This window comes from Eutrigla gurnardus (genome assembly GCF_963514095.1).
Source record: "Eutrigla gurnardus genome assembly, chromosome: 21".
Taxonomy (NCBI): Eukaryota; Metazoa; Chordata; class Actinopteri; order Perciformes; family Triglidae; genus Eutrigla; species Eutrigla gurnardus.
The window spans coordinates 9177431-9205076 of record NC_139932.1 but is presented as its reverse complement, the minus strand read 5'-3'; the positions used below and the strand labels follow the sequence as shown (position 1 = coordinate 9205076).

The 27646-nt window shown below is 43.1% G+C and overlaps 1 protein-coding gene across 3 annotated transcripts in view; it reads right to left on the bottom strand.

Annotated features, from left to right (window-relative positions):
- Positions 1-3799: 3799 nt before the first annotated feature.
- Positions 3800-27646, bottom strand: part of bltp3b (bridge-like lipid transfer protein family member 3B) — a 28697-nt gene continuing 4850 nt past the window's right edge. Inside the window, exons 2-24 of one of the 3 annotated variants that reach the window (XM_084039287.1) lie at positions 22871-23033; positions 20645-20683; positions 18841-18932; positions 17585-17774; positions 17339-17479; positions 16612-16779; positions 15864-16041; positions 15549-15632; positions 14824-14985; positions 14283-14401; positions 14031-14172; positions 13420-13613; positions 12582-13316; positions 11708-12348; positions 10873-10956; positions 9996-10144; positions 9471-9628; positions 9155-9305; positions 7623-7664; positions 5342-5601; positions 4781-4883; positions 4473-4621; positions 3800-4002 (exon numbers count right to left, since the gene is read on the bottom strand). In XM_084039287.1, the coding sequence (XP_083895413.1) occupies positions 3874-4002; positions 4473-4621; positions 4781-4883; positions 5342-5601; positions 7623-7664; positions 9155-9305; positions 9471-9628; positions 9996-10144; positions 10873-10956; positions 11708-12348; positions 12582-13316; positions 13420-13613; positions 14031-14172; positions 14283-14401; positions 14824-14985; positions 15549-15632; positions 15864-16041; positions 16612-16779; positions 17339-17479; positions 17585-17774; positions 18841-18932; positions 20645-20683; positions 22871-23033 (4273 nt within the window). In that variant the 3' untranslated portion in view covers positions 3800-3873. The remainder of the gene's footprint in view (positions 4003-4472; positions 4622-4780; positions 4884-5341; positions 5602-7622; positions 7665-9154; positions 9306-9470; positions 9629-9995; positions 10145-10872; positions 10957-11707; positions 12349-12581; positions 13317-13419; positions 13614-14030; positions 14173-14282; positions 14402-14823; positions 14986-15548; positions 15633-15863; positions 16042-16611; positions 16780-17338; positions 17480-17584; positions 17775-18840; positions 18933-20644; positions 20684-22870; positions 23034-27646) is intronic. The other 2 variants (XM_084039285.1, XM_084039286.1) reach the window with 2 other exon arrangements.

Genomic DNA, 27646 nt, shown 5'->3' with positions numbered 1-27646 from the left:
AGGTGAGATCCTGAAATAGCCCCCCTGGCCCTGTCAGAGGCGGGTTTGTATGAATGGAGAATGAAGGCAGAAGATGGATTTTCCTTTTTTTCCTCAACGTGCTCTGATCTGTCCAGTGACAGCCTGGGAAACAGACACACCCCCTCCGCTCCACTGCGCCCCCCACTCTGCCGCCGGTGCATGCTGGGACATGCCTGATGACTTCACCCTGCTGCTTAATTGGAATTTAAAGAGTGTTGCCTTCAAGTGCTCCACCTATCGCTGCTGTGTGCGACGTCCGAACGGTGTAAAAACCAGCTGTTACTTAATCAAGTGATAGTGTTCTGCTGCAGGAAACAATTATTTCCATCTGATGATTAATCTTCGTTCAGTGTAAAAAATATGAGTATAAAGTGATGTGTTGAACATATTAAAATATATATTAAACATAATAGAGAGATTATTCAATTGTCCACATATAGGAAGCAGTAAGGAGAGTCTGCATTTTGCATGACATTATTAAAATTGTTGCTGATTCATGTTCCGTGGATCACCTAACAACATTAATCAACTTATTGTTTCAGCAGATGTTATTATGACAAAAATATTTCTGGCTGTTAAATTGAGGGAATCAAGCAAGTGGCATATAATTGATGTAGAAAGTTTTACTTGTCAATATGCTAATTCATTTTGCAATTAGTCAAATGAGCATTTAATTAATTTGTAGGGTATAATGTCAAACTCAGATTAAAAAAAAATACATTTTATATCGTAATAATATGTATAATTTAATTTCAATTCATGCCTGATAAGTGCCCTCTTCTCCTGACTGAAACCGAAGCAGCTAAATGGAATTCAGCCCTCATTCATTTTTATTACAACAGTACTTCAGGATCACTGTAGAGATCTCCGGCAGAGAAATAAAGCAGAAAGCAGAGAATGAAACCCGTGAGAACTGAGCCAACACACAACCTGATGCCTCTCTCTTTCATCATGTTTCCCACAATCCAGCTGGGACACACACACGCACACACACACACACACACACACACACACACACACACACACACACACACACAGTATATAAAAATGAAGGTGTACACATAAATGGTCCTGCACGATGAAATAGCCATCATCACAGAAACATTAAGCTACAGTATGTAAACAGGCTTTCATGTAAACAGCAGCAGAGCAGAACTTTCCCTTTACTCACACACACACACACACACACACACACACACACACACACACACACACACACACACACACACACACACTTAATGCCCTTTTATGACTCACTGCACTACTCCCATAAAATGTCATGACCATTTATGTGCACAAAGTCCAAACACTCCTTCGGAGGTTCAGTGCGACTCATTTGAGCACTCAAAGAGGCTGCACTTACGTTTCTGCGTTTTGTCATCGCCGAACAAACTCCAACATTGTTTTTAACTTAACAAATGTGGCATAAAAGCTTTAAACAAGGCAAAAAAAACAAACAAACCCCGTACTGTACATCTTTATCGAAGCACACACTGGACGCTCACTGTGTTTGTGAGGTAATGCGGTTTTGCTTGAGCTTTATGCGTCTGTTGGGACACACAGATTTTAACCTAGAAAAACCAGACATAAATGTGAAAAATAAATAATGAAAATGCTTATACACCAGCGGCTACAGATAACAGATGTGGCGCCTTTAACTAAAATAGCAGTGGCATGTGGGATTCCCCCACGGCACCGTTTTGGAGTGCCTGTTTATTGTTGACACGCTTCTTCTTATGAATTTATTATTTTCTACATCATGTTTTGTGGTTATGTGAAACCGGTGACCTTAAAATGACATTGAAGGGATCCACCACTGATTATTATTACTATTATTTCTGATTGAGATGAAGAGCATAAGGGAAAACAATTATTATTATTTTGCATTTCACTCAAAATGTTGAGAATAAAGTAAAAACTTCAGGAGTGGTTTATTTTCAAAAGTTTGATGGTTTTCTAGACATTTCATTGTGTGAACTCATGGTTGTGTTCAAACAAACATAATCTGATAAATTCCTTAAATGTTTCCTTGATAATATGAAGAAAAATATTTAAAATAGTTGCAGATTAATGTTTCTGTCGCTTGATGGATATCCATTGCAGATTTCAGCATTGATGCCCAGCACTCTGCAGAGAGCAGATATAAAGAAATGAAAAATCAATCCTTCAAAGACCAATGAAGATGAAACCTTGTAAATTGGATACCCTTTTATTTTCATCAGTACTTTTCAGCAGCTTTGACAGACAAAATACAACTTGTTACTTGTTCTTTTTTAATCCGTCTTTTCCTCCACAGGGTTTCAGGTGGTGGAGTTTCCCAGAGAGAGGAGGGCTGTGATGAATGGAGGGGAAATATAGAGATGAAAAATAAATGTTTCCCTCTTCACCAAAGCAAAAAAAAAAAACGCTTCACATACAACCGTGTTAAAGTCCTACCTCTGACATTTCAAGTCTTAATACCACATTTGTGCAGAGAACAAGTCGTGTTTCACGTCTTTTACAGGAACAACTTTTTTTCTTTTTTTAACAATACAAACTGAAATGAACTGGGCAGAGCTAGCGTACAGGTTACGACAGGTGCGTGTCGGGATGGATGTACTGAAATATGTTAAAAATGTGAGAGCGAAGTTTGGAGACCTCAAACTGTTCTTTTATTGTCTTTTTTTTGTGCCGTGCCAAAGCATGTGCTGTAAGAAGTCCATTTTAGTTATTTTTAAACATCTTCTCAGGGGTTTTCCCTCAGGTCGCCACACCGACGTGAAGCATGGAACAGCAGCAGATACGATCAACACATCCATGGGAAAAAACTACACACGGCGGATTAGACATTTACATACATGTCAGGCAGCTTCAATGCCTCAATGTTCCTACCCCTCTTTTTTTTTTATAAGGGAGTTCTACATTTCTCTCTCAACTCTCACAGTTCTAGTTGTATTTACAGTCCTCCGTTTTAAAAGTGCTGCACATGTTTAGTAGCTATTTACACATAGAAAAATAGGAGGTGTGGGGGAGGGGGGATACAGACATTATTGTGGGGCATTTTGCTGACAAAGCTGTGGAACTGACAAGATATAAATTCATCCTCTACCTGTAATGAAATGCTTGTTCCGGCCGAGACAAACACACACACACGTGTTCAACTGAAACACCATCCAGAGTTCTGAAGAAAATAGTCATGTGTTCACATTCTTATTCAATATACACTGTACACACTCGGAGGAGGAGTGAGAGCATGATTTGCCTCCTCCCCTCTGAATCTGAAAGCACTAAATTACAAGTATAATTTCTGTGCAGTGCAAAATAAATAATGTTTTTTTTAGTTGTTGTTGTCGAGACATTCCTCCGAAGATACGACATTCAGTTTTCCTTCATACGAACGGGATTGAATGAAGCTCATCTAAGGTTAGCGGGGATTCTTTTCTGTTTTAACTTGCATGTCAGGAATAGCGTAGGAAGGGTTTTCTGTAGGCACAACAATGGATATAGATCCTCATCCTCTTTCTCCCTCTCTCACACACACACACACACACACACACACATGCACAAACAAACAAATTTAGTCCAATTAAATGTTCCTTTTAAACTCTCCAAGCCTCCACAGTCCAAAGTGGAGAACATAAAACAGACGACAAGCATGTAAAAACGTGTATTTTTGAGTCTAAACATAGACTCTGCATTGCTTTATGAGGGAATTATTTTGAAGTCCAAAGTCACATGGTGGCTCACTCAACAAAAAGCGGGTTAAAGGAGCCGTTTTAGTCTTTTTCTTCACTTGCTGTTTTCTTTTTTCTTTTTTGCTGCGCATCAGTGTCAGCCTTCATAACTGCAAACCAGTGGGGGCTGAATGACTGACTAGCTGGTGCTGACTTTGAGGTTCTTCATGCGGTGCAGCAGCGAGTCCTTCTCCATCTGAGCCTCGGCCAGCGCCATCTTGGTTCGGGACAGCTCCACCTTTAAACATTCGTTTTCCTCCACCAGCAGCTATGAACAGACAATGAAGAGCCACAGCGGAGCGTCAGTGTGTGTGTTCGCTTGGTTGTGGTGGCATAAAAAAAAAAAATAATAATGTAGACTGCCCAGCTCTCATAACAAACTCCATCCACACAAAATTGTTTGGATCAGATGAGCATCATGTAATCAATTTCAATATTCCATTTGAAAATCTAATCTTTATTCTGCATAAATTACTAAATATCACTCCCACTGTAAACAAAATGCAAGCCAAGCAGTGAACCGGAATAGCTTGGCGCTACATTGATATCGGCCTCCAGATCAGTTTTCTTGTTCAGCACTTTTATGTTTGTGGGAGAAAAACACAGGAAGAGGAGTAAATATGTGTGTGATTCGCAAGAAATCTTCACCCTTCAGATCGTCTTGCAGGTGTTACATTTCATGCTCGTCTGCTTCTACTCTCACATCCTCCCACAGTATGCTTTCGTGGTGCACCTCACCTTCTCTCTGGCAGATGGAGGAGGGCTGACGGGTGGGGTCTGTGTAGCCTTTGGTATGGCGCAGGCTCCGCCCACGACCTCGGGGACCGGAGTCAAAGCGCCGTCGTCCGACACACCCTCATTCCCGGGTTTGGTCTCTGCTGTGTCCACTGTGAGGAGGAACAGAGACAAGCGAAGTGAATTCGGAGGTGTGGACCGAGCGTGGAGCACAGAGCTTTTTAACAGGACACGTTACATAACGGCAGTGAATCAGCGCTGAAGTGGAGGTGGAAATATCTGGCGGACGAGGATGTGCGTGCGGTTCTCACCTCCTATTGAGAAGGAGCCGTCGTCTCTTCTGTGTATGATGAGACTGTCCACATGCAGGGTGATCGGCGAGGAGTCGGAGGGATTGTCACGGGGGCCGTCGTCCTGCAGCGGCGACAGCACATGTTGAATGTGGTAGTAAGAGTCGTTGACGTGTGTGAGCACGCATGTGTGTGTGTGTGAGTGCAGGAGGAGGAGGAGGAGGAGGAGGAGAGAGAGAATTTATCCACATCCAGGTTTCCACATCAGTTCCACAGTACTCACCCGTGAAGGAACCCAAGAGAGACGGCACAAAGGCCTTTCTATGTCATTAAACATTTAGTTCAAATCCAAATTCCAATTAGGCCGCCGTTCAAAATATTTAACTTGATTATAGAAGATGTAGCATTGTATGGCACTGAGTTATGGGGTCTATTACTGCAACACGATGAGAGAAAAAAGGACAAATGTCCTGCTGAAATCTTGCAGGTATACAGTAGTCCTACAGCAATAACCTCTGCTTCCAGACTCTGACTCCACGGAGCTGGAATTACACCACCGAACCAAACGTCAGGGAATCTCACCTTTAAGTTGACGTGCGTGTCCCTGATGCTGATCTCCATAGGCAGCACCTGCGGCGCCGAGTCGTCCTCCAGGAAGTGATCGAGGTTACGCAGCGTGGACATCAAGAAGCTGGCTTGGTATCCGTGGAGACGCAGCTGCAGGAAGCCGTTGCGCTCGGCCAGCGGGGAGTGAGCGGCGGCGCAGGGCCCGCTCTCAAGGCGAGCCTGCACCTCTGGACTGTGGAGGCCCCGGACGGACCCGGAGCCGATCTCACCACCGGCTGTGGGGGGAAAGAGACGAAGGCTGAAATACATATACACCCGACATGAAAGAAGATTGCAAGCTTCTCCTCTTTCCTGTCCAATCCACATCCATCTTGTTTGATATGTAATGTGCTTTTTGCCTGAAACAGTGGATTAGACAAATATGTGTGTTCATGTTGAAGTTATCTCTTGTGAATGTCGGCCAATAAGTTCTATTCTCAACATTGCAATATTTGGGATTTGATTAAATTTAGCTGGTGCTAAATTATGAGGTGCAATGTTAAAGTCAGGGTGAAACACGGGTGAAGTAAGAGATGAGATAAAGTTGGAAACGGAAAAAGAAAACTGAGCTGAAAAAAAAGGGAGAAGCGGGAAGGACTAAGATAAAGGTAGTCTGAAAGATTACGTTTAATCCCACGGGCTCGCCGCTGCTGTGAGGTTTCATTATTTCTGAGATATTAGAGGATTCGGTGGAAACTCCCTCCTATTGAGGATTCAAAGGGAAATCTGAGGGGCTGTAAAAAAAAGTGGACAGCTTGATGCTGTACTACTATATTAAGAATGACCTGAATGTGTGTCTCGGTACAACAAAATGCGATGCTATGAGAAAGAGGTGGACGAGGGAAAAAGTGAGGATGGATAGAAAGAAGACAAACAGGTGAAAGTCGGGGTTGAGAGGTGTTAAACTTGAAGAGGGAGGCAATTAAAACCCTCCTCTCGCACAAACTTTACACACAAATTGAGCTGGCAAGCACACATTTTACAGGCGGAACACTCAGCAAGACATGAAAAAGGCCACTTGAAGGGAGAAATAATTTCATTATGAGTGTGAGAAGTGCTTCACATCCCTTTAATATGCACTCTGAGGGAAAGTCAGTCGAGAAGTAATACCAAAGAGCAATTCCAGGTGCATACACACACATACACAATGCTTTCAGCTTTTCTCAGATAAAATGACATATTCTGAGGGCAAATGGAGAAAGGGAGGGAGAAAAGATGGGAGGGGGCGAGGCGAGAGAAAGGGAGGGAGGGGAGCCAGCAGCCAGCGACTGAGTGACTGTGATAAGGCAGGGGAGGGAAGAGAAAAGATGGCCGAGAGAGTGAGGGAGATGAAGGGAAGAAAAGGTGATGAGGGGGGGGGGGTAAATGACAGAGGATTAGTAGGAAGATGGAGTAGGAGCTGGAGGGAAGAGTGAGGAGGAGAGGTGGAGGAAAAGAGAGAAAAAGGGGGAGGAGAAGGGATTGCTGTTGTGAGATAGGAGGAGGTGGAGGAGGCGAGGGGTAAAGCTGGCGTTTCTCTCATTGCCTGAATCACTGGACTGAAACTGCAAAGTCTGCTGCAGTGGAGAGATGAGGGAGGTGGGGAGGAAGGAGGGGGGGGGGGAGAGCGAGAGAGAGAGAGAGAGAGAGAGAGAGAGAGGACGAATTAGACGAAGCTGTGAATGGGAAGATCAGGGGTTAACACCAGTCTGCACAAATGGTTGCCGTTCAACCCCACGTTTAAGGATGTGGGCCTAATGTGGCAAATAATGGGTCCACTCACTCTATTACTGTCAAATGTAACCTCGCTTTAGTGAGAGAGACACACACACACACACACACACACACACACACACACACACACACACACACACACACACACACACACACACACACACACACACACACACACACACACACACACACACACACACACACACACACACACACACACACACACACACACACACACACACACACACACAGGATCTCAATGTCACATAAACACCCCCTGCATCAGAAAAAAGAAGAGCAATTAAACACACATGTCATGCCATCACTTGCATTGCAACACACTGTATCTATGTGCATCTGCAGTGCATGCCATCGAGTAAAACCCCTGAGTGTGGAAATGAGATTTGACAGAAGACAAACTGGAGGAAAACACACACACACACACGCAGCCTGTATACACACACACACCCGCAAGTGGAAACGGACACGCTGAGGCAAGCATGCATGTTAAGTTACAGATGGCGAATTAACACACAGCAGTTACCTTGGCTGCTTTGAGCCGGTATTGGTACTGAACACAGCATACCTGTGGGGAGTTATGGCAAGGTAAATAAAAGTAGGGGGGTGGCTGTGTTTGTGTTTGTGTGTGTGTGTGTGTGTGTGTGGGGGTAACAGTTAACATATTCTAGGACATTAAAGGATTAAGACCGGGGTGATTATTCTCATAATAGATTCATCTGCTGGTTAATTTCACAATTAATCAGATAATCGTTTAATCTATTATCTATCGGAAAATGGTGAAAAATGTCTGTAGGGCCCAATGTGATGTCCAACTAAACCAAAATCAAGAAAAGCAATTAATTCTAAGATTTGAGAAACTGGCACCATCAACTGTTTCGCATGAAAACTGACTATTTGGCAAATGAGTGAGACTTGAAACAGCAATATGTTGATGTTGCTGCTGTTTTGTTTTAAAATGTGAACAAGCAGAACACAGAGGGCAGGAGAGGGATGTAATCCTCTCCACGCTTGTTTATCCTCTCACTTTTTGCTGTCAAATAAAGGCAACATTTCATAAAAAGATCATCTTAAAAGTATGTCTAAAAGAATAAACTGTGTGGCTTTATTCTAAATCTACACACACAGTAGTGATTCCCCTGCTGTTCTTTGATTGGTAGCTGCCCTACTTGTGGGTTTAAATCTGGACAAATGTTCCTTTAGTTTCATCTTCAGCTTTAGTTTTAGGCTGCAGCCTACTTCGACAGAAATCTATTTTAGTGGACTGGTTTTTATGTAATCAACCGGCTCACAATTTAAAGTAGGAGTAGCTTCTTCTAACTCCAGTATTGGAAATGATGCTCGATGACTGCTTGATTTCCATCATATTCATATGGTTTGGGTGTAAACCAGGAATATCAAACAAATATTAAAATTACTGAGTATGTTCATATAGTTGGTATCAATTCTGCAAACAAAGGAAATTATGAAAAGTATTAGGATGTTTCCATAAACTGCTTCTAGTTGCTTCGAGGACATTACTCTCTGTGTTTCTATCTTTGCTATATGGAAGGCAAATAACTTGTTGGCATTTGTCTTTAACTTTTCTCATCTTTTAACAAAATAATAATAAAAAATATATATTTTTTCCTCTTTTGACCTGCCAGAAAACCTTCTTTTTGGTCTTGTTAGTTCCCTATAATTCTAGTGCTGCTTTAGATTAGTGTGGCGTGTAATGCTAGTACACACACCATCTATAATGTTTAATACACCTTGAAATGTGAGTCCAAAATAGAGATGTATGTAATAACTGGAATGCATCAAATAAAAAGCACCATAGTTCATGCTCAGCTGCAGAGAACAATAAATCACGTCTGCAGCAGCGTGTTTACCACTGAATTCCATTCTACTGACTGGGGACGCATGCTTTCTTAAGAAGAATGTACAGCATGCTGACCTCGACCTACGGAATTTACTTGATTGCATGAGTGTTGATAAGTGTTGTTGTTTGTGAAGAGGTGTTCAGAGCTGCCACAGAGAAATGACTCCATAGTGAACCCTGATGCAGCCTGTTCTTACCAAGACTGCGGTTGCTGAGGTACTGTCTCAGGCTGACGTTGCCCAGCTGGCTGGGCGTGACCTTGCCCACCTCCAGAGCCACGGTCGTGCTCTCGCCCAGCGCCTCCATGCCCACGCACACCGCCTGCACCTTCAACACCAGCACCGACACCTGGAGGAAAGCATCATCATTTCTCAGATTTTGAGTCCACGGTTGAGGTGATTCTTGACATTCTTCACAGTGAGAAGCACAACAGCATATATGAGATCCACAAAAATGTGGAGTTATGAGTTTACCAGAATGCATGTTGAGTTAAAACCAAACTGTTTGTCTTACTATATCTTTGGTGGGATCGTCGATGCTCTGGGAGGTAGCGCTGACAGTGTCGGGGGACACGCCTCCCTCCTGCTCCTGACCAATCACTGCCTCGGTGGCGCTCTCAGTGGCACTCTGTTCGCTGATGGCATCCTTGAAGCCCGAGATGGACACGTCATCTGTATCACACATGAAGATCCACACATATTACTTACAGAGGCAAGACGGACATTTGACGCATTGTTCCCTATTGTGCAGTGTTAGGCTTTATCAATTCATCATGAGACTATAGAAACTTCCCCTGTACATTTCTGACATGTCAGAACAATGCTGCCACCTACTGGTCAATACAGTTGCCTACCAGTAAACGTGCAGTAATAATTTTTTAAAAGCTTCTTTTGTATCAAGGTCAGAGCGGTCAGAGGTCTCCAAAATTGTATTTGTAGAGTTCAGGAGAGGAGAGAGGATTCTGTATTTGCAATGTAATGTTAAAAGGCTATCTGTAATACATTTGTGTTTAAAGAGTGCATCGATGTTTTGCTCCACCTCTCTCCAGCAGACTGTACGTGTCTCCGTCCTCCATCATGTAGCTGTCTATGGAGATGGTGTCCAGCGACTGCAGGGACGGACTCTTCTTCATGTTCTTATAGGACACAGAGAAACTGGACTGGGAGCGGTCCCGCATCAGACGACCACTGCAACACACAGACACGGAGTGTGTGAAAGACGGATCAGTTTAATCACATCTCACTGTTTTGTTTGCAATTTGCTTGGGCAACACTGTCCATGCATGCCACAGGTTTTCAATGATTGCTATATGATTAACAACTGACATTTATTGTTACATTATAAGAGACCAGAAAATAGAGGGAAAAACAGGTCCAGCGCTTTTATTTTGTCATATCTGATAGGGATTTGTCCTTATGTTGACACTGAGCAGAGGCTGCTGCGCTCTCAGAGAGCTGACGGGGCTCAGTCGACAAGTCATGAATTAAATATGGCTTCAATCCTTTGTGTGGTGTTGTTTAAGGTCATCTTAGAAGGACCGAGTGTGCTATGCCCCCAAGCGTAAGAAACGATCTACAGAAAGATCACAACGGATAAAATCAAAGTGGCTCCCAAAAGACTGAGAACACAAGGCTGAAAAAAAAAGACGCGTCAAAAACAAGGAGCCTCTCTCTTCATCTCTACAATCACCACGGGTCAACAGGTAGACACCAAACACGAGACTCATTTAACACATACAGACAGAGCCCACAGACCAGGATCAGCGTGTCATGCACACATGCTAAAATGCATGCCCACAGGGAGATTCACGTCACACACGGCTGCACTGTTTTCATCCAAGGGTCACAAAAACAAAAGGCGCACTCGCATACACACACACTCAGAAATACAGCTAGTCACAGATCCAGGGCCTTACATGTTGGACATGGAATAAAGGGAGGTGGATCTGCTGGAGTTTGAGGAGCTGAGGAGATCAGAAACCACAGACAAACTTCCTTTCCTTGGTAGAGAGAAAACACACACACACACCTTGCACGGGTCAAAGCGAATGTCAAGAGGCAGATTAGGAAGTGAATGAGTCGGATACGAAGACAGTAGATGAGAAAATACACAGAGGACACGGCAGCTTGAGGCCAGGAAACATTGAAAATGTCAGAGACGGGTGTGAAGTGACATTCATACTGACAAACACTCTCACAGCAGTTCAACACGCAGCTCTTGTGTTCAGGGACAGACAGATTCAATTAGAGAGGGAGAAACTCATCCGTTACACTCGTCATCCACAGTGAAGCACGGACGGGAATATTTTGATTCAGTTATGAAATCTATAAACGCTAACGAATGATTACTTGGAGGACGTGACGTGTTTAAAGGGCTGCAACTAATCGGTGCAACTTATTCTCATTATGGTTTGAATAGAATAATTGTTTGTGAAACTGCAACAATTTTTAAAAGTGTCATCCATTTAATTGCCAGTTCCAGCTTCGTCAATATAAGGATTTTCTGCTTTAATATCACTGTAGAGTGAATATCTTTGGGTTTTGGATAGTTGATCGGACACACAAGGTTTAACTTTTTATAGACTAAACAATTAATTTAAGAAACAATTAGATAAAGGAAGGAGATGCTTGTTTCATCAGTCAGACATTGAGATTGTAAATCCAAATATAAAATACAAAACTGTGTATTTAATAAAGTCAGTTGACACCGTGATATAAATGAACAACCTTTTTGTGTGATCAACTGAATACCTGGATATTGACTGGGGCATCTTAGCGGCAGCAGCCTTGTCTTTGTCGCTCCAGTCAGACAGAAGGTCACTCGTCTGGGTTTTAGAGTCGAGTCCAGCTCCCACATCTTCACCTCCGGCCAACCCATCAACTGCTGCCTCACCCCCTCCATCTGAACTCCGCCTCCCAGGGTTCTTGGTGGAAGTCCTCTCGTCCACTGAAGTGGAGTTGGGGACGAGAGGGGCAGGACCGAGAGTGGCTCCACCCTCTGATCCCTCATCACATAACAGCTGGTCTACAGTGTACGGCCCTTTGGCTGCTCCTCCTTCAGACCCAGATCCTTCACCACCCTTCTCCACCGCCTCTCCTGCATCGCTCCCAGGCTCCAGTGTCCCTCGGCTCTCTGAGGGGGAGAGCTCGGACCCCAGAGGAGATCGGGAACCCTCGGGCTGGGGGACGGGCTTCAGGAGCAGGGACACCTCTGCGCTTTTCAGCAGGAGGCCCAGGCAGGCGGTGAAGGGCTGGTGGTCTGCAGGATGCTGAGAGGCTTCCTTGCGGTCTTTCTTGGAGCCCATCTGCTCCAGATCCTGCTGTAGAGTCTGCTGCAGGGCTTTGATGCTACGCTGGAGATGCATCAGAAACACATACTGCCGGTGGCTCACCTGCGCACGCACACACAAAAGACACACACACACGCACCAAAATGGTTATTAATTTTTTTGATGAATCACTGATGCAATGCGTTATTTGTGTTTAATAAAGAGTCCAAAGACTCACACACTGATTCATCATCCCATCATCCCTTTATAAATACACCAGTTTAAACATAATGTACCCTGTCCAAGTTTCTCACCACTTATTGTAATCTATCGACAACTAGAAGAATTAAACATACCTGTGCGCTTAAATGCTTCTGCACGTGCACCAATACATGCACGTTTGCATCTTTACTTGATGACGACAAAGAGGAGGAGGAGGAGGAGGAGGGCAGATTGTCCAATGAAAGGGGTTTATGGAGTCCGTTACTGGGAGGCGGTGTTGCATCATGTGCATCAGCACTGTAATAGTCCTTTAATAATCGTTTCCTCTGCAGACGTGCGAGGGCCTCTCCAGATGTGCTCCTAGACAGACCTGATCCAGCACCGCACCTGAGTTTCTCCTGCAGCTGGACGATCTTCGCGGGCTGAGTTGCCCACACGGTCAGCGGGAAGGAGTCCACAAAGGGCTGCGGCCGCCCCTTTCCTCCGCGGGTGCCTTCATAGTCCACCCAGAACTGGGCAAAGTGCATCGCCCAAAAGTCAGTGGCGGCCGGCATCTTGAGGGAGTCGGTGCCCAACGTCGGCACCACTAGTCCTCGGTAGATGTCATGGAGCTTGGTGTCTTGTTCGTGAGCATGGCGCTGGAAGACGGGATGGAGCAGGGGTGAAGAGGAGGAGGAGCGAGGGAACGAGGGGACATCGGGAGAGAAGAAAGGCTCGTCTTCAAAGGCCTGCAGCAGAGCTTCAAGGTGGGAGCGGGTGCAGTTAGCCGGGTGCCGGGTGTTTGTGGCCACCATTTCCGAGGTCTGCACTGAAACGGAGCGAGGCAGGTCAGCGGGACAGGAGGCGTCGTGATCGGTGGGAATCACCAGCTGTAACGGAGACACCAAATCAGCAGAAGTACGAGAGAATACATTGCATTCTTTAGACCTGAACAAAAGGTCACGAGTCCACCTTTCTGCATTCAACCATTACCTTGAGCATGAGGCCGTCGACCTTGATATCAACATGCTCTTCGGGTTTCTGTGAGTCGCTGAGCTTGTAGATCTCCATGAACTGCTCCAGGCTCTGCCTGAGGTCGAGGGCGAAAAGGTTGATCCACACCAGGCTGCGAGGATCCAGAACCAGCTGCAGGGCGTTCAGCTGGGCGTACAGGTTAGGACACGGGACTAGAGGAGCGGGAGGAAGTTGGCAGAGATACGGTGTTACACACTCTTTAGTCATATAGAGGAGGGAGGAATGAGACATTGGATAACTCACAAAGAGATGAAACACAAGAGAGAACCATTTCCACTTATAATCGTCTTTGTATAATGTTTCCTAATAGAGTTAATTTGTGAGGAATCCATAACATGAATTAATTAGGTGATTCCTCATTCGGAACACTCTGCGTTGCGTAATTCAGAAAATCAATGTCCTCTCAGCCACACAGCAGTCAATGACTTCTCCACAGCTGAATAAAATGGTTGAATAGATCTAGACCGGAAAGAAATTTGCCGCCAGTGTGTCTGGTATAAAACCAGCTCCCAAGCTACTTAAAAAGATTAATGTTTCTAAAATGAGGTGTTACAACACAGCAGTCTTACTGGGATAGTCTTTTCCATCAGGGAAGTAGTACTCTGTGAACTCCACATGAATGGCTGGCATCTCTGGGGGAAGGTACAAGGACTTCTTATTGCAGGAGATCATGGCTTTGGGGCTTGAGCGACGCTGGTCCGCTGTCGACACCTGCAATGCACAAAAATAGACACAGGAACTGTTACTAGAAGATAAAAGATACTGTAGTCTCTGTGATTCCATACATGCAGTTGTGTCAGCTGGAGTGCGTCTGCAGTGACCTGATAGATGCTGAAGTCAGCCATCCTGAGAACAACAGAGCTGGACATGAGCTGGGTCTTGGGGCTTTGAGGAGGAGGAGGAGGACTGAAGGAAACGCTGGAAGAGGTGTTTATCTTACCTGGAGAGAAAGAACGAGGGATGGAAGGGTCAAGAAAGATGAACAACAATGAAAACAGAATGACAAAGAGGGAGAAAAAAAAAAGCAACCACTCAAGTTTGCCCAAGAAACCCTTGTGCCTTACAAAAAGTGTGCATCACCGCACCCAACTGTGCGCACACACACACACACCGGGGTACCTGGCTCTAGGCACCAGCAGCACTGGGCCGGAGACTGTGTGTATGGGCTCCACTCTAGGGGTCCTCCATCTGCCTCCCTAAGCCCTACTCCTCCTCCTCCTCCTGCTCTCTCATGACTTCCTAGAGGCCCATACAAATCGTCCCTAAGGGACACTGGAGGACAGAAAATCCACAGGGATGATGTGCTGCGTGTGAGTGCCACGAGATACAACAAAAATATCTCCCTCAGGGGTGCCCGTTTACCGTGTTGTGGGGAACTTTGCGCAGGGGCCGAGCCTTGATGGTCACGAACCGCACTCTTTAACATCTCCACGTTGGACTTGAACTCATCGAGCAGACTCCGAGCCCAACCCTCTCTGGTCTTGGTGGCCTCGCTGTAGTGCATCCAGTGGACACAACTGTCACCTGGAGAGGTCGGAGTAGAAAGATTGGTACAGTTAGTTGTCGTCCGCCATTTGTTTGATGACTCTATATGATGATGTAGTGAACTGAATACCACCAAAGTGGAAGTTTCTGATTCAGCTTACTGGCTGTAAGCCATTGTATGTTTGTTTGTTTTTTTAAAATTGTGCACTTAATACTTTCATAATTTACTTCGTAATTTTTTTCGTCTTTGGATTTTATATGTTTTTTTACAATGCCCACAGTGTTTTTTTAATTGCCTTAGTTATAGTAATAAAACAAAGAAAAATAAAATTGTCAAGAAAAAAAATAAGGAAAAAATGCAAAAAAGAGAAAAGAATAAGGGAAAAGTAGAAGTTGAGAACAGACAAGACTAGAGTTGAAAATAAGATGCAGAAAATAATCTAAATTTCCTAGAAATTATGAGAAGCCAACGTAGTTGGTGCTATAGAACTGTCATGATGATGTGGCATAAAAGCAATGCAACTTGGAGATAGATTGCAGTGAAGCATTGTAGCTGTGACTTCATGGTAAAGTAACGTTATGGTATCATTGCAGGACTCTACCGGCTCTGTGGAAAGGGTAGTAGTCCAAAGTGATGGAGCTGAAGGACAGCTGCATGGCTCCACCCGTTATCCTCTTCTTGATCACTGCACAGAGGAGAACACAGGAAAAGAGTCAAGTCATTGGTTTTAGTAAAATGCTGATGCACTCATCTATGTGGTTAAAAAAAAAACACCAAGAAATTGAGGTCTGAGCTTGAGCAGATGTCTGTCTTCATGAACTTTCAAAAGACCATTTTATGAATCACACTGAAGAGAAACTGTTCTCGTGCATGTGGATGTATATGTATGTACAGTACATACAAGTGCGTATGCTACCTTTGTCCTTAGCGTGGATGTCGTCACAGATGTGCAGGTCGAGGTGTGTGATCTGGAGGTGGTGGGACGTCTCACACACGTCGTAGGAGCTGAACAGCTTGGCCATGGATGCGTTCTGGTCAGCTGCTGTGGACGCCTGCTGGGTACGCACCTGCTGGGCTGAGGGTGGGGCTGACACCTGCTGAACAAAAGTGCACACAGACATAGTCATAGCATTAGTGTTGAAATATTTAGATGTTGATGTGTTGTTGATGCTTCTAGTAGGATTTTGGATTTAGTCTTGTAAAATTACTGCTGGTGGTGGGTTGATTTTTCCCCCCGTTTTCATATCAAATGTAGGCTTATATACTTAACAAGCCATCTGGTTCAATCAACAGCTGAATCCTGCAATACTCAATGATTCCAGCAGATGGCGTATCAGACCGGAATAGGTGTGAATTTGTGTGGGCATCAATATATGCACATTTTATGTGTGTTTATGAAACAAAAACCTAGGACAGACTGAGAGACACCAGCATCAGAGAGAGCGTCAAAGATGCAGGCAGATAGACGACATATGGCATCAGAGAACTGGCACAGTCATGATTTCCATGGACACAAGGACAAACTATCAGACCATGACTTGGCTTACCCACAGAGGGTGAAATTAGGGCATGAACAGGGAGGGGAAAGGGAGACAGAAAGAGGGAGAGAAATCGTGAAATTAGTCCTCTATACAAGGATGGAAGTGAGTCAGTCATGTCCGCACCTGGTCTTCTGTGGCCATGCTCTTCCTCTGCTGCGCCGACTTCTCCATGGCCTCACTGAGAGACTTGGCGTACTGCACCATGGCTTTGAGCTGGGAGTCGGTCAGCACCCAGAGCAAGTCGTCCAGGATCAGAATCAGCTTGGAGGCCACCACGTTACAGTCCTTAATCTGTATCAGGTAGAGCCATCGGTATATACATGCATTATGCAGGTGTAGGTAGCCTGAGAGCTGCTATTAATGAAACATGACACTTGCAGGGAATTCTCCTATTGTGTGTGGTATTTTCTTTCATAACAGTCCAACTACCCAAAGCACACATTTTTATCTTGTAAATCAAACAGTTTATATCCCTTTTTACAATATGAAATATAACAGTATATTTGGGAGAGAGCTTGAGTTTTTTGTCCTGTAATGAATGATTTTATCAGCAGTTCTGTAAAAAGCCTTAAGAGACACAAATGGGGTTAATTAGTGTCACACAAAAAAGTCTTTGTGCAGCATTTTATTTAATCTTCAATCTCTCTGTTTGTTTTTTGTTTAAATGCAGCTGTCTGAAGCATCCCTGTGGTTGGCCCTGCAGCCTTTGAGACCACACAGAGGGATTATTGTTCTTTGTAAAAGATGTTGTTTTTCAGAGCAGTCCTGTCTGTCAAATTTCATAAAGTGAACCTATTATAATGAATCTGTTAAAAGGGTGCAAGTGTGTGTGTGTGTGTTTGCGGCTGACCCGTCTCTTGAGAGTGACTCGGATCCTGGACTGGTTGGTGATGAGGCGGATGGGGGCACTCAACATCTCATGCTCGGCGCTCTGGATAGCGTCAGCCTCAATGCGTATCATCTGCCAGCTTATCTCCTTGAACGTCAGTATCTGAATCAAACAGGCATGGCAGCACGGTAAAAAAAAAAAAAAACTTTGGGTGACACAACAGCCTTGTAGTCTTTTTAATTAAAAAAAGGATAAATAAACACCGACCTCTCCCTTCTGAGGGTCCTGGATGCGGGTGAAACGCAGGTCACTGATGCTCCAGCTGGTGTTGACGCTGTATACCTGCAGCTGGGAGAGCTCAAAGGAGGCGTTAAAGGCCTTGGCACTGATCCTGATGACGATGGAGTTGATGGACAGTGACATCCCCTCTACCACCTTCTCAGCGAAGCCATATTCACTGCATCGGAGACAGACCGGTGGAGGGAGAGTAAAGTAAACAAGGTGATGAGTAGCGCTTAGCAAAAGGGTGCAAGATATTATAACTAGTACTGTAAGCAGATTTTGTTTGAACATAATTACAAGTTGTAATACTTTAAATGTGACACAGAACCTGCAAGGGCACTGCCATTGTTTAACCTCACTTTAATGAAGTTTAATAAAGAGGAAGAACATGTCCACGTCACATATGTTAATATTATTTTCCACTCCACACCGAGTAACACTTTTAACCAACATCCGTCTGATCATATCTAGCAAATATTTAACCCTTTAAATGCCAGTTTGTTTACAAAAATGCCACTGAATTTATTTTTTGTAAAAGTAAACCTTGAAATGAAAGCCTGACATAATAGAATAGATTATTTTCTGTTGTAAGGTCTGTGGGATTAAAGCAAATTGTGGTTTCAATGGAGACATTTTTGATCTTGATGGTCTGAGTGGCTTCAAGGTTTAGTAAATACTTATTATAGCAGCTGAGGTTGACTGTTGATTAACTTACACAATTACCTAAATGTATGCAATAACATGGCCAAAATGATCAAAAATAGGTTTTAAAAGGGAAATTAGTAATTAAAAAGCAGAACATGTACATGGTCAGTGGTTTTTAATCTTTTTTTTTTCATGCCCACAGATCATCTAGAACATTTCCTGTTCATTTCACATAGATTCAAGATAAACTTTAGTGATCGTATGCAGAGAAATATAAGCATCACAGCAGCAAAATAGTTTACTGAAAGTAAAGTATTATATAGAAAATAGAAACTTTAGAAATTGTGACTGTAAGTGTATTTAATGCTTGACTTGTAAAAGAAGCCACAAATAAAGAGAGGACATAAAGATTGCACTTTAAGTGGGTTACTGTTGTGCAAATGAAAAAAACAAATTAACCTCTGCCAAAATACTTTTTAAAGTTACCAAATTACAAATTACAAATGAATTCAATCCAGTCAAGGAAAGAAATCTCTCCACCCAACCACAGATAATAGAGGTACAAGAACTACAAAAGCAATGACCGCAGGGCTCACCTTTGTCCTGACGCTGTTGCTATGGGAGATGGGCCGTTGGGGGGGCGGGGCTCATCGCAGGTGCTCATCTCCATCACCACTTTATCCAGGGTCTGCAAGCAAGTCACAGGCTTAACTCCACAATCAACAACCAATGTCTTCATTAGAGCTCATAAAATGATTTTCTTAGCTTTTGATTCTATAGTTGATGGAGTCATTTACTACAGTTTAGTCTTATTTTTCATCATCTATTCTGCAAATCATTCTATTGATATAAGCAATGCCAGTCTGCAAATTACCATGTTTCACTGGAAGAGATTGAAATAAGAAGTGCAGTACAATTGATAAAATAGGTTGCTGTAACCTGCTTAGCCCATTGCCACTACAAACCGCCTACATATAGTTCACTTACACATTCACTTAGCAACCAGTCGAGCAGAATGAAACACCTTTAAATGCCATGAAATATGCCGTCACTATTCTCAAATTAATAAAACTCTTGACACACTGTAGTTACCACCTTCAGGCAGAAGCCGCTCTCCCTTTTCACACCGTTATATAATATTTCCCTGCTATTGTTGGTGGTGAGATAACATTGTGTTCTACACTATAGTGACTAATAGCAGATGCGACAAAGTGCTATTGTTCTGCCTTTGAATATAATGCCCTTGTGTCATGTGGTCCTTATAATCATGCTTAATGTTTGATAAATAGTGCGATAGTTTTGTGTTTCCCTGATATGTTTGTTGTAATATGTGATATAATGTATCAAGGCAGGGAAAAACATGTTGCGAAACACCAGGTGCTGGAAGTATATATATATAAACGCGGGGCCAGAGGACCACATGCATCATCCAGGGTTTGCGTGTACTAGCGTTAGAAAATGGAGCGTACATTCCTCCTGTTGTTGTCGGTTTCCAGCAGTCTGTGTGCTGGGAATTACAGTCACCTGGGCATTGGGACCAGCATGGCAGTCTGCCAACCTGACACCTGCGCCCTGCTCAGCACGGTAGCAGCCATGGGGGAGAAGCTGGAAGCCATAACGCGGACATACAACACGCTTGAGCTAAACCTCAGTGCCATGATGCAGAAAATGGCTACTGTCGAAGCCAACTTCCAGTCCTACAAAAGCCAAGCAGAAGAGCTCCGGAAGACAGACCAGGCACAGAATGAGCAGCTCAAGGCACTTGCAGGCGTCACATCTGCAAGTACATCAAAGATGGCGTTCAGTGCTGCCTTGGGAACCTCAGCTGGTCCGTTTGAACAAGACACGCCACTTAAATATCAAAGAATCGTCTCCAACATCGGCGGCGGCTACAACCCCGCCACTGGCATCTTCACCGCCAGGGTCCGGGGGATGTACTACTTCAGCTACACCATGTACAACAACAACTCCGGACAGCCCAACTCTGTGGTGTCCCTGATGATGAACCGCCAGAAGATCGTGTCTACCTGGGACACTGTGGGCGACGACAGCCATGACAGTGCGACCAACGCAGCGGCGGTGCAGCTGGAGGCTGGAGACAGCGTGTTCGTGCAGCTCTACGCAAACAGAGTGCTCTACGACGACGGCTACTACTACAACACCTTCAGCGGGTTCCTCCTCTTCAACTTGTGATGAACTATGTCAACAAGCGTGTGATGGACGATAAGTACATTATAATAGGTGGTTATTTGTCCTATTACAGTTTAAAACAAATCTAATTTGTAAATAGAAACAATGAATATTCAGTGACTTAAATTCCTATAAATGCAATAAAAGAAAAACACTTTGCAATCACCTGTTTTGTTTCTGAGAGCAACATATGTCGTGGGTGAAACTTACCAAAGAGATTGGGTGAGTCTTCAACTTTGTCCATGGTATCTGTGAATGAAAACAGTGGCTTAGCCTTTTGAGCCTCACAGTATTCTGATCAGAACAGCAAGCATTTAGCCTTTTTAGTGCTCCCAAAATGCTAACTAACTAAATTACCATTCAATCACTTGGATGTACAAATCAAATTAAATGCAACTGAAATGCACTGAATGAAATCAAGTCATAAAAGCAGGCAAGGTGGCTCAGAGATGAAGGAAGAAAAAGAAATCAATGAGTCTAGACCGACTGGCAGTTCGTTCCATTCAGCTCCAGAGCTCCATTAATCCTCAACGTGCAGCCTCTTGATTCATGTCCGTGTCAAATTATATGGAAAAGGAGATTAAATGCTCATGTTCACTTGCAGTTCTTCGCACAGAGCGACTCGTTCTTTGAGAAGTCGTAAATCAAGAATCAAGGATTTGCAGCTGTAATTGAATTAGACACATATTACTCGCCTTGCGAGGAGCTGGTAGATAGCTCATGCCTGTCACTTTGAGTATTCAGGGCAGGAACATTTATTGCATTTTACATCAATGTTTGTACTTTATTCCTTCCATTTGTTTGTGAATGTATTTTAATGAAGTTAAGTGTTGCTCCTCTGTAACAGGAAGACCCAAAGCGAATGAGATAAGGAGAAGTAACGAGTGAGGAACTGAGATATACATCTCTGTTCTCTCTTTTTTTTTAACCAGTTTAAAAGTAATAGTACTGCAACTGCAATGCACTTTAAACCACAGTTTTCAATTCAACAGTTCTATTGTTCTGTTCCACCTCAATGCAGAAGTGCTCTAAACTTGGATTCTTTCTGATTGCCAGCAGGGGGCGACTCGTCAATTGGCCTGATTGTATAGAAGTCTATGAGAAAATTAGCCCAACTGTCACTTGATTTATTATCTCAGTAAAGATTCAATACAGAATGATTTTCATTTAGTTAATAATGTTCCATTTAGAGTCAAATAAACCATAAAGCAGGATGAGACTGTTTTTTTATGTTTTCAGTTCATAAAGGTTAATTGTAACATAAAAAATATCTTATTCAGCATTTGGTTGTAGTTAGCTCCTTCATGTCACATGTTGCACAAAAACAAGGTGGTGGCCAAAATACCTAAATTGGCAGTCCAGCGAGTGACATCACAGTTACTACGTCCATTTCTTATATACAGTCTATTTTCCTGACACTGAAAACAAATATATATCATGATATAGATATCATAGCTGCAACACTGATAATAACACAGCAAATACATATTTCAAGCCAGCAGCAGAGTTAAGAGAAAGGGCAGCAGAGGAAGGGTAGTGATCAACAAAATGGAGATTCAAACAAGACGACAAGATGTGAAAAGAAGGGGTAGAACGGAGAAACACACATGATGTGGAGGAGAAGAAAAGGTGGACCTTGGTCTGAATAAAAAACCTCTAGTCATGAAGGAAATTACTGTACTGCTCCATTCACTGTTTCCAGGGTGTGTCTGAGTCTGCTGTTATATGGCCCTTCTATACAGGGCTGATGACCATGACCACATTGAGGGCATCTGACAGCTCAAGGTGTGTGTGTGTGTGTGTGTGTGTGTGTGTGTGTGTGTGTGTGTGTGTGTGTGTGTGTGTGTGTGTGTGTGTGTGTGTGTGTGTGTGTGTGTGTGTGTGTGTGAGAGAGATGCAAAGACTCATTGCAAGATACTGAAGATACCGAGTCTTGATTAAAGTGTCAGCCTGCCTGTTTGTTTATATACAGAGGATATATACTAGTGTGTTTGGGGGTTCTTTGAATTTAAGTCTGAAGTAAAACCATGTAAATCAGTTTGAAACATTATTGTAAAGACAATTTTGTAGAACACATTACTTTTACTTTGAATTACTTTTTAGCAAAGTGCAACGTGCCAGACGTGTTGTTTCTTTGTTGGCCCTGAGCAGTTGCCAGGCAACCAGCAAAGGATGTTACTGTGTCTGGCCAAGAAACAGTGATATAAAATGTTAATTAGTGAACTTTAGAGGTGCTTGTAGGTAGATTTTGTTACATTTGGACAGAGCCGAGCTAGCCGTTTCACAGTCTTTATGCTATGCTAAGCTATCCGGTTGCTGGCAACAAACTTCACACTAATCAAAGATACAGAAGACTATGTGCCATAGTGAAAAAAAAAAAAAAAAACTTGTTTCCCTCTTAAATCTACAAATTCAACTTGTGCCAGTGTCCCTCACCCTGATGGCAGCCTTGTTGCATTCCACACGGTTGATGGCCAGCCAGGTGGGCAGGTCCAGAAGACTCTGGAGAACCTCCTCATCCAGCTCCAGGTTGGTCAGCTGGCCCTCCCCCTTCAGCGTGCTCAGGTTGATCTTGTCCGGTGACAAGTTCTTAGCAAACCTACAAGGCACAGATGAGAAGAAGTGGAGCTTTGAGCCTGTGAAATATTTATAGAAACAGGTTCTTGGCAAAGTGACAGGCCGGCCAAACAAACCCCAACTGTTGGACCTCAGTGTACTGGAAGGGGACAGAGGGGGGCCTGTCCAATGCAACACACAGCAATTTTCAAATGCATGGTTTTAAAAAGAGTTTAACATGAATATGCAGTCGGGCTGGGCAACATGTCCATATAATATACGGCCACTCCAACCTCATCAAGTTGAGAATCACTGAAAAAAAAAAAACTTTTAAGAAAAGCGCTGAAAATGGTCAACCATGTCAAATACATTAATATAGGTATTTGATTTAATATATCATACCTAATTTCTACACATCGCCCAGCCCTAAAATACAGTATTTGATCAAAAAAGCCACATCCACTAATTTAAAGTGAACTATACCTTAGAACAAAACCCACATTATGTTAATAGCATACTCAAAAATAAGCCTATGATTTAGAGTTATAAATTGCTGTTGAACTGTTTAACCCAGCTACAAGTATGGAAATAAATACTGCATAAACCGAAACCTGTGATTAGAAAGGTTTTCTCTTGCTGTTTACCGGGCGTGTTTGCTTTGTTTCTATAGTTACCGTTTAGTCCGATAATGACAGGAAAGTGAGGATCAAGGTACAGAGAGTTCGAGTGTTCATAATCTACAATATAGTTCATTTGAAGACAGAAAGAAAGAGAGCAGGCAGGACTGTATAGTTGGAGGTGAGGTGAAAAGCCTCTGACACAATGTTATATGTCAGCCGGTTGTGACATCCAAACTGATTCACAGCACGGACAAAGTGTACTGAAGCCTCACGCCGCATTGGATGATATGGAACCAAGACTCACCTTTAATTAAAAAGGCATGAGCCTATATTGATATTTATAACATCAGTGTCTTGGGGGAAATGCTGTGTATGGATAAGGCCTCTGTGTGCTGAGGAGATTCTCCGTCTATTTGCTCTTTAGCTTAAGCAAATAAACTTGAACACATAAACTCGGTCTCCATGACCTAAGTGTCCTCTGCCCACGCTCACAATTTGATTATTGGTTAATAGTTACCAGAGTGGGCAGATACTAAATGGATTATTGACCCATGCGTCTCTGCATATCAGTCTAATGACATCCCATAAAAACAGTGGTAGTACTGATTTTAAATTCTCTAGCTGTCAAGGCGTACACAGCCCTCAACCTGTGACATGTACGAGTGCAGAATACTCTTCCAGGTTTTAGTCTGCATCAAGTTTGTACTACAGGCAAACAGTCATTTTGGTTCACGGTCATGTACACACAAGTACAATTACACACACTCACACAGTACAAGAAGGCTTAATCCTGTTACCGAGCTAATCTCTCACATTCTTACAGTAGGTTTCTATCTGTAAATAGGGCCAGATCAAAGCTCAGACTTTCACAACCAACGCACATTACTGACAGAGTGACCTGATTCACAGCAGAGATCAAACTAAAGCTTCAGTGTTTTACTGCCCTAGTTCTGCGGTTGTAATATAAAACCAGATTTCCGGCCTTGATAATGCTTATTTTTGGGTGAATGAGTCCCAACTTTTCAAACGTATATTTTTGGTTCCGTACTTCCTCATTAGACACAAATGTTTTAGGGACATTTTTGCCTTTACTTGACAATGGAGAGGTGACATGATATAAGGGAAATTACACACTTCTACACTTTGTTTCATTTGACAAAAGAATCCAAATCTCTCCAACACATCGGTTTTTCATGTTGTCTTGACACAAGACACCATAAAACAACTTTGCCAAATAAAATAAGCAAAGTTACCATTTCTTTCATTATAGTAAATGGTAACTTTACATAAAACTATACTTTACTATACATAAAACCCCCCACAAAAACAGCTCACACATTAGAAGGTGTACAACAATTAATGCAAGACTTGATTGAATATCAAACTTGATTCTCATAAACGAAACACTGCATTTTGCAATGAACCTGCCTCAGAAACTGAAAATTTATGTGGATTGATGATGCCATGATCTGATCAGCTAAATATTATAACGGCACCAATAAAGTCACAAGTGCAGCCAGAGGACCATTTGCATTGTCAGATTATGGAGTCACTCGGTAACTGAATACTTTTAGGGAGACAAAAGATCATTTTTCCCAAGACTGAGTCTTCGCTAATGGAAGACGTAGCAAGGTGCACAACGACTCTGGGTATTCTGCAGTGTGAAAGAAACTTTGCCCTGTGAGTTTTATGATTCAGTCCAGTGTTTCCCCCACGTTCACACAGCAGCGGCGCGCCGCCGCCGCTGAATTTTCTCCGCCGCTGCAAAAAAAATCCTTTAAAAAAAAAAAAAAAAAAATTTTTTTTTTTTTTTTTTTTTTTAAAGGATTTTTTTTAAAGGATTTTTTACGTAGCTCCTTTTAGAAAATGTACAGCGCGTAACGTCAATTGCGCAGCACGCGGCACATCGTCACGTAACCAACATCAAAGAAGAAAAATACACAGCGAGTGTGGCAGTTGTTGGCAGTAGGCTACCCTACACGGTTGCAAAGTTACATTGATTCTAGCAGTAGCGAGTGAAGCGGAAGATCGAAGAAAGAAGGAAAGAGTGAGACAGACAGAGAAAGAGAGAGACAGACAGAGAGAGAGAGAGAGAAAGTAAGTTGCTAAAATGTGTCGCTACATGACCACCAGTGTCGCTCTCTTGTCCTCTTCCCCTGACTCTCACTGTCTCACAAAGGAGCTGAGCTCACCTGAGGTCTATTTGTAGTGCTAAGGCTCACACTGATTGGTATTCAATTAGCTTTATTTTTTATTTTTCATGTGTGTGAGTCTGTGTTCTTTTCAAATTTTAGTTAGGTTTATAATTTAAAAAGATGTGTTTTGCCCATTGTTGCAGGAGATTTCATTTTTGAACAAAGTGTCTTATGTAAAAAACAGTTATGCTTTTGGCATAGCAACCATGTTTAGTGTTTAAGCATTAGGCAAAAATCTGTAAATAAATTGTGCAAATTATATTTGCGTTGTGGCATTTTTTGTTAAATATTACTATACAAAAATATAAAAATCTGTAAATGAAGACACAAAAGGCAAAGTTACAACACCAATAATCCCATCTACAGTAATACACAGGACTGTTTGAATAGGATTTAAGTGCATATTCTCCTCTCAAAGTGCACCAGATTCATGCATTCCAATGTAAAGGGTACAAAAAAATTTCGGCCGGGGGGGCATGCCCCCGGACCCCCCTAGAGGGTTCGGGGACCACCGCTGCTGAAAAAAATCCTGCGGGAAACACTGCAGTCTGTTCAATTCCTGTTACTTTCCATGGAACACCATCTCAATCCAGTGTTGGATTGCTCTCTAATAACTGGTCATCTGTGAATAATTCAGTGATAGCAACAGCAAACATAAACAGAGAGAGAAAAGAAAACAGGAGAAAAAAAGAAAACCAAATGATAGTATATGCACATGGGCAAACACAACAAACAACAAAGTCAAGAGACAGAACCACAGCTCGTCTCTGAGAGATGGGTGTCGTCGTTGTTGCTTGTGTGTCTCAGCCTTGTGAGCAGTGAAATATTCATTCCTGCTGCTGATCAAGTATCAACCAGCTAGCCAGCTAGCGTCTGACGCTCCTTATCTGGTCTCCCCTGGGTAACCACTCGCTTCCTCTCCCCTTCTTCTGAAGTCATAAACAAACTTGCTGCTGAGCCGCTGTCTAATATGAAGACTACTGATGTTAAATAGGCTAAATGACACACACATATCCTACTTGTTGTTGAGAACAACAGCAAAAGAGAGAAGGGCATTGAGTTCCCACACTGTCATCTTTCCGTTTCATCTCCTCCTCTCTTTCCATCGGCCATTATTCCAGTTAGTGAGGCCGAGCTCAGTAGACCAAATCCAGGCCCACAAAGGGATTACAACTGGCTACTGCCTGGAGAGGGCTCTGTCTGGCCGTCAAGTCACAAAATCAACTCAACATTAAAAACCCATGCCCAAATTCCTCTCTGTAAAAGTTAGTTTTAACCCAATACACATGTGCTGTCTTTTTTGTGAAGGGAGACATTTTAAAGGTGGGTGGATTACTAGAAATGAATCATGATTAAATAAACAATGGCGCTGGTTTGTTGTTGCTCAGTCCTGCTTTGTTCAAAACACAGATTTTGTTAGTAAATCACTTTTAAGATGTCTGCAATTGCAGGCTGATGTTTTGAGTTTTCCTTTAACCACAAATAACTGAGAGCAGACATTCGTCCGCCACGCTTTAATGCTGATGTCTGTGTGTCCTGTGAATGGAAACAGAGACACTTTTTCCTGCCCTGACGGCGCGTTCGTGGCGCAGCCTGATGACATCAGTGCCAACAAGAGAGGAGCCTGAGAGAAAATAGCCAGGGTGACTCAAACAGTCAGCTTGTTTTAACAGCCGAGAATACAGCGTGTAAAGGGAGAAAGAAATAAGGAGAAACGGAAACACAGAAATTAAAGATGAAAAAGAAAGAAATCGAGGAGACGTCCTCCGGGCGTTCTGGGATTAAGAGGGAAAAGAATGGGATGTCACCACATTCTTCCCTGCCAGTACTCATTTGACCAA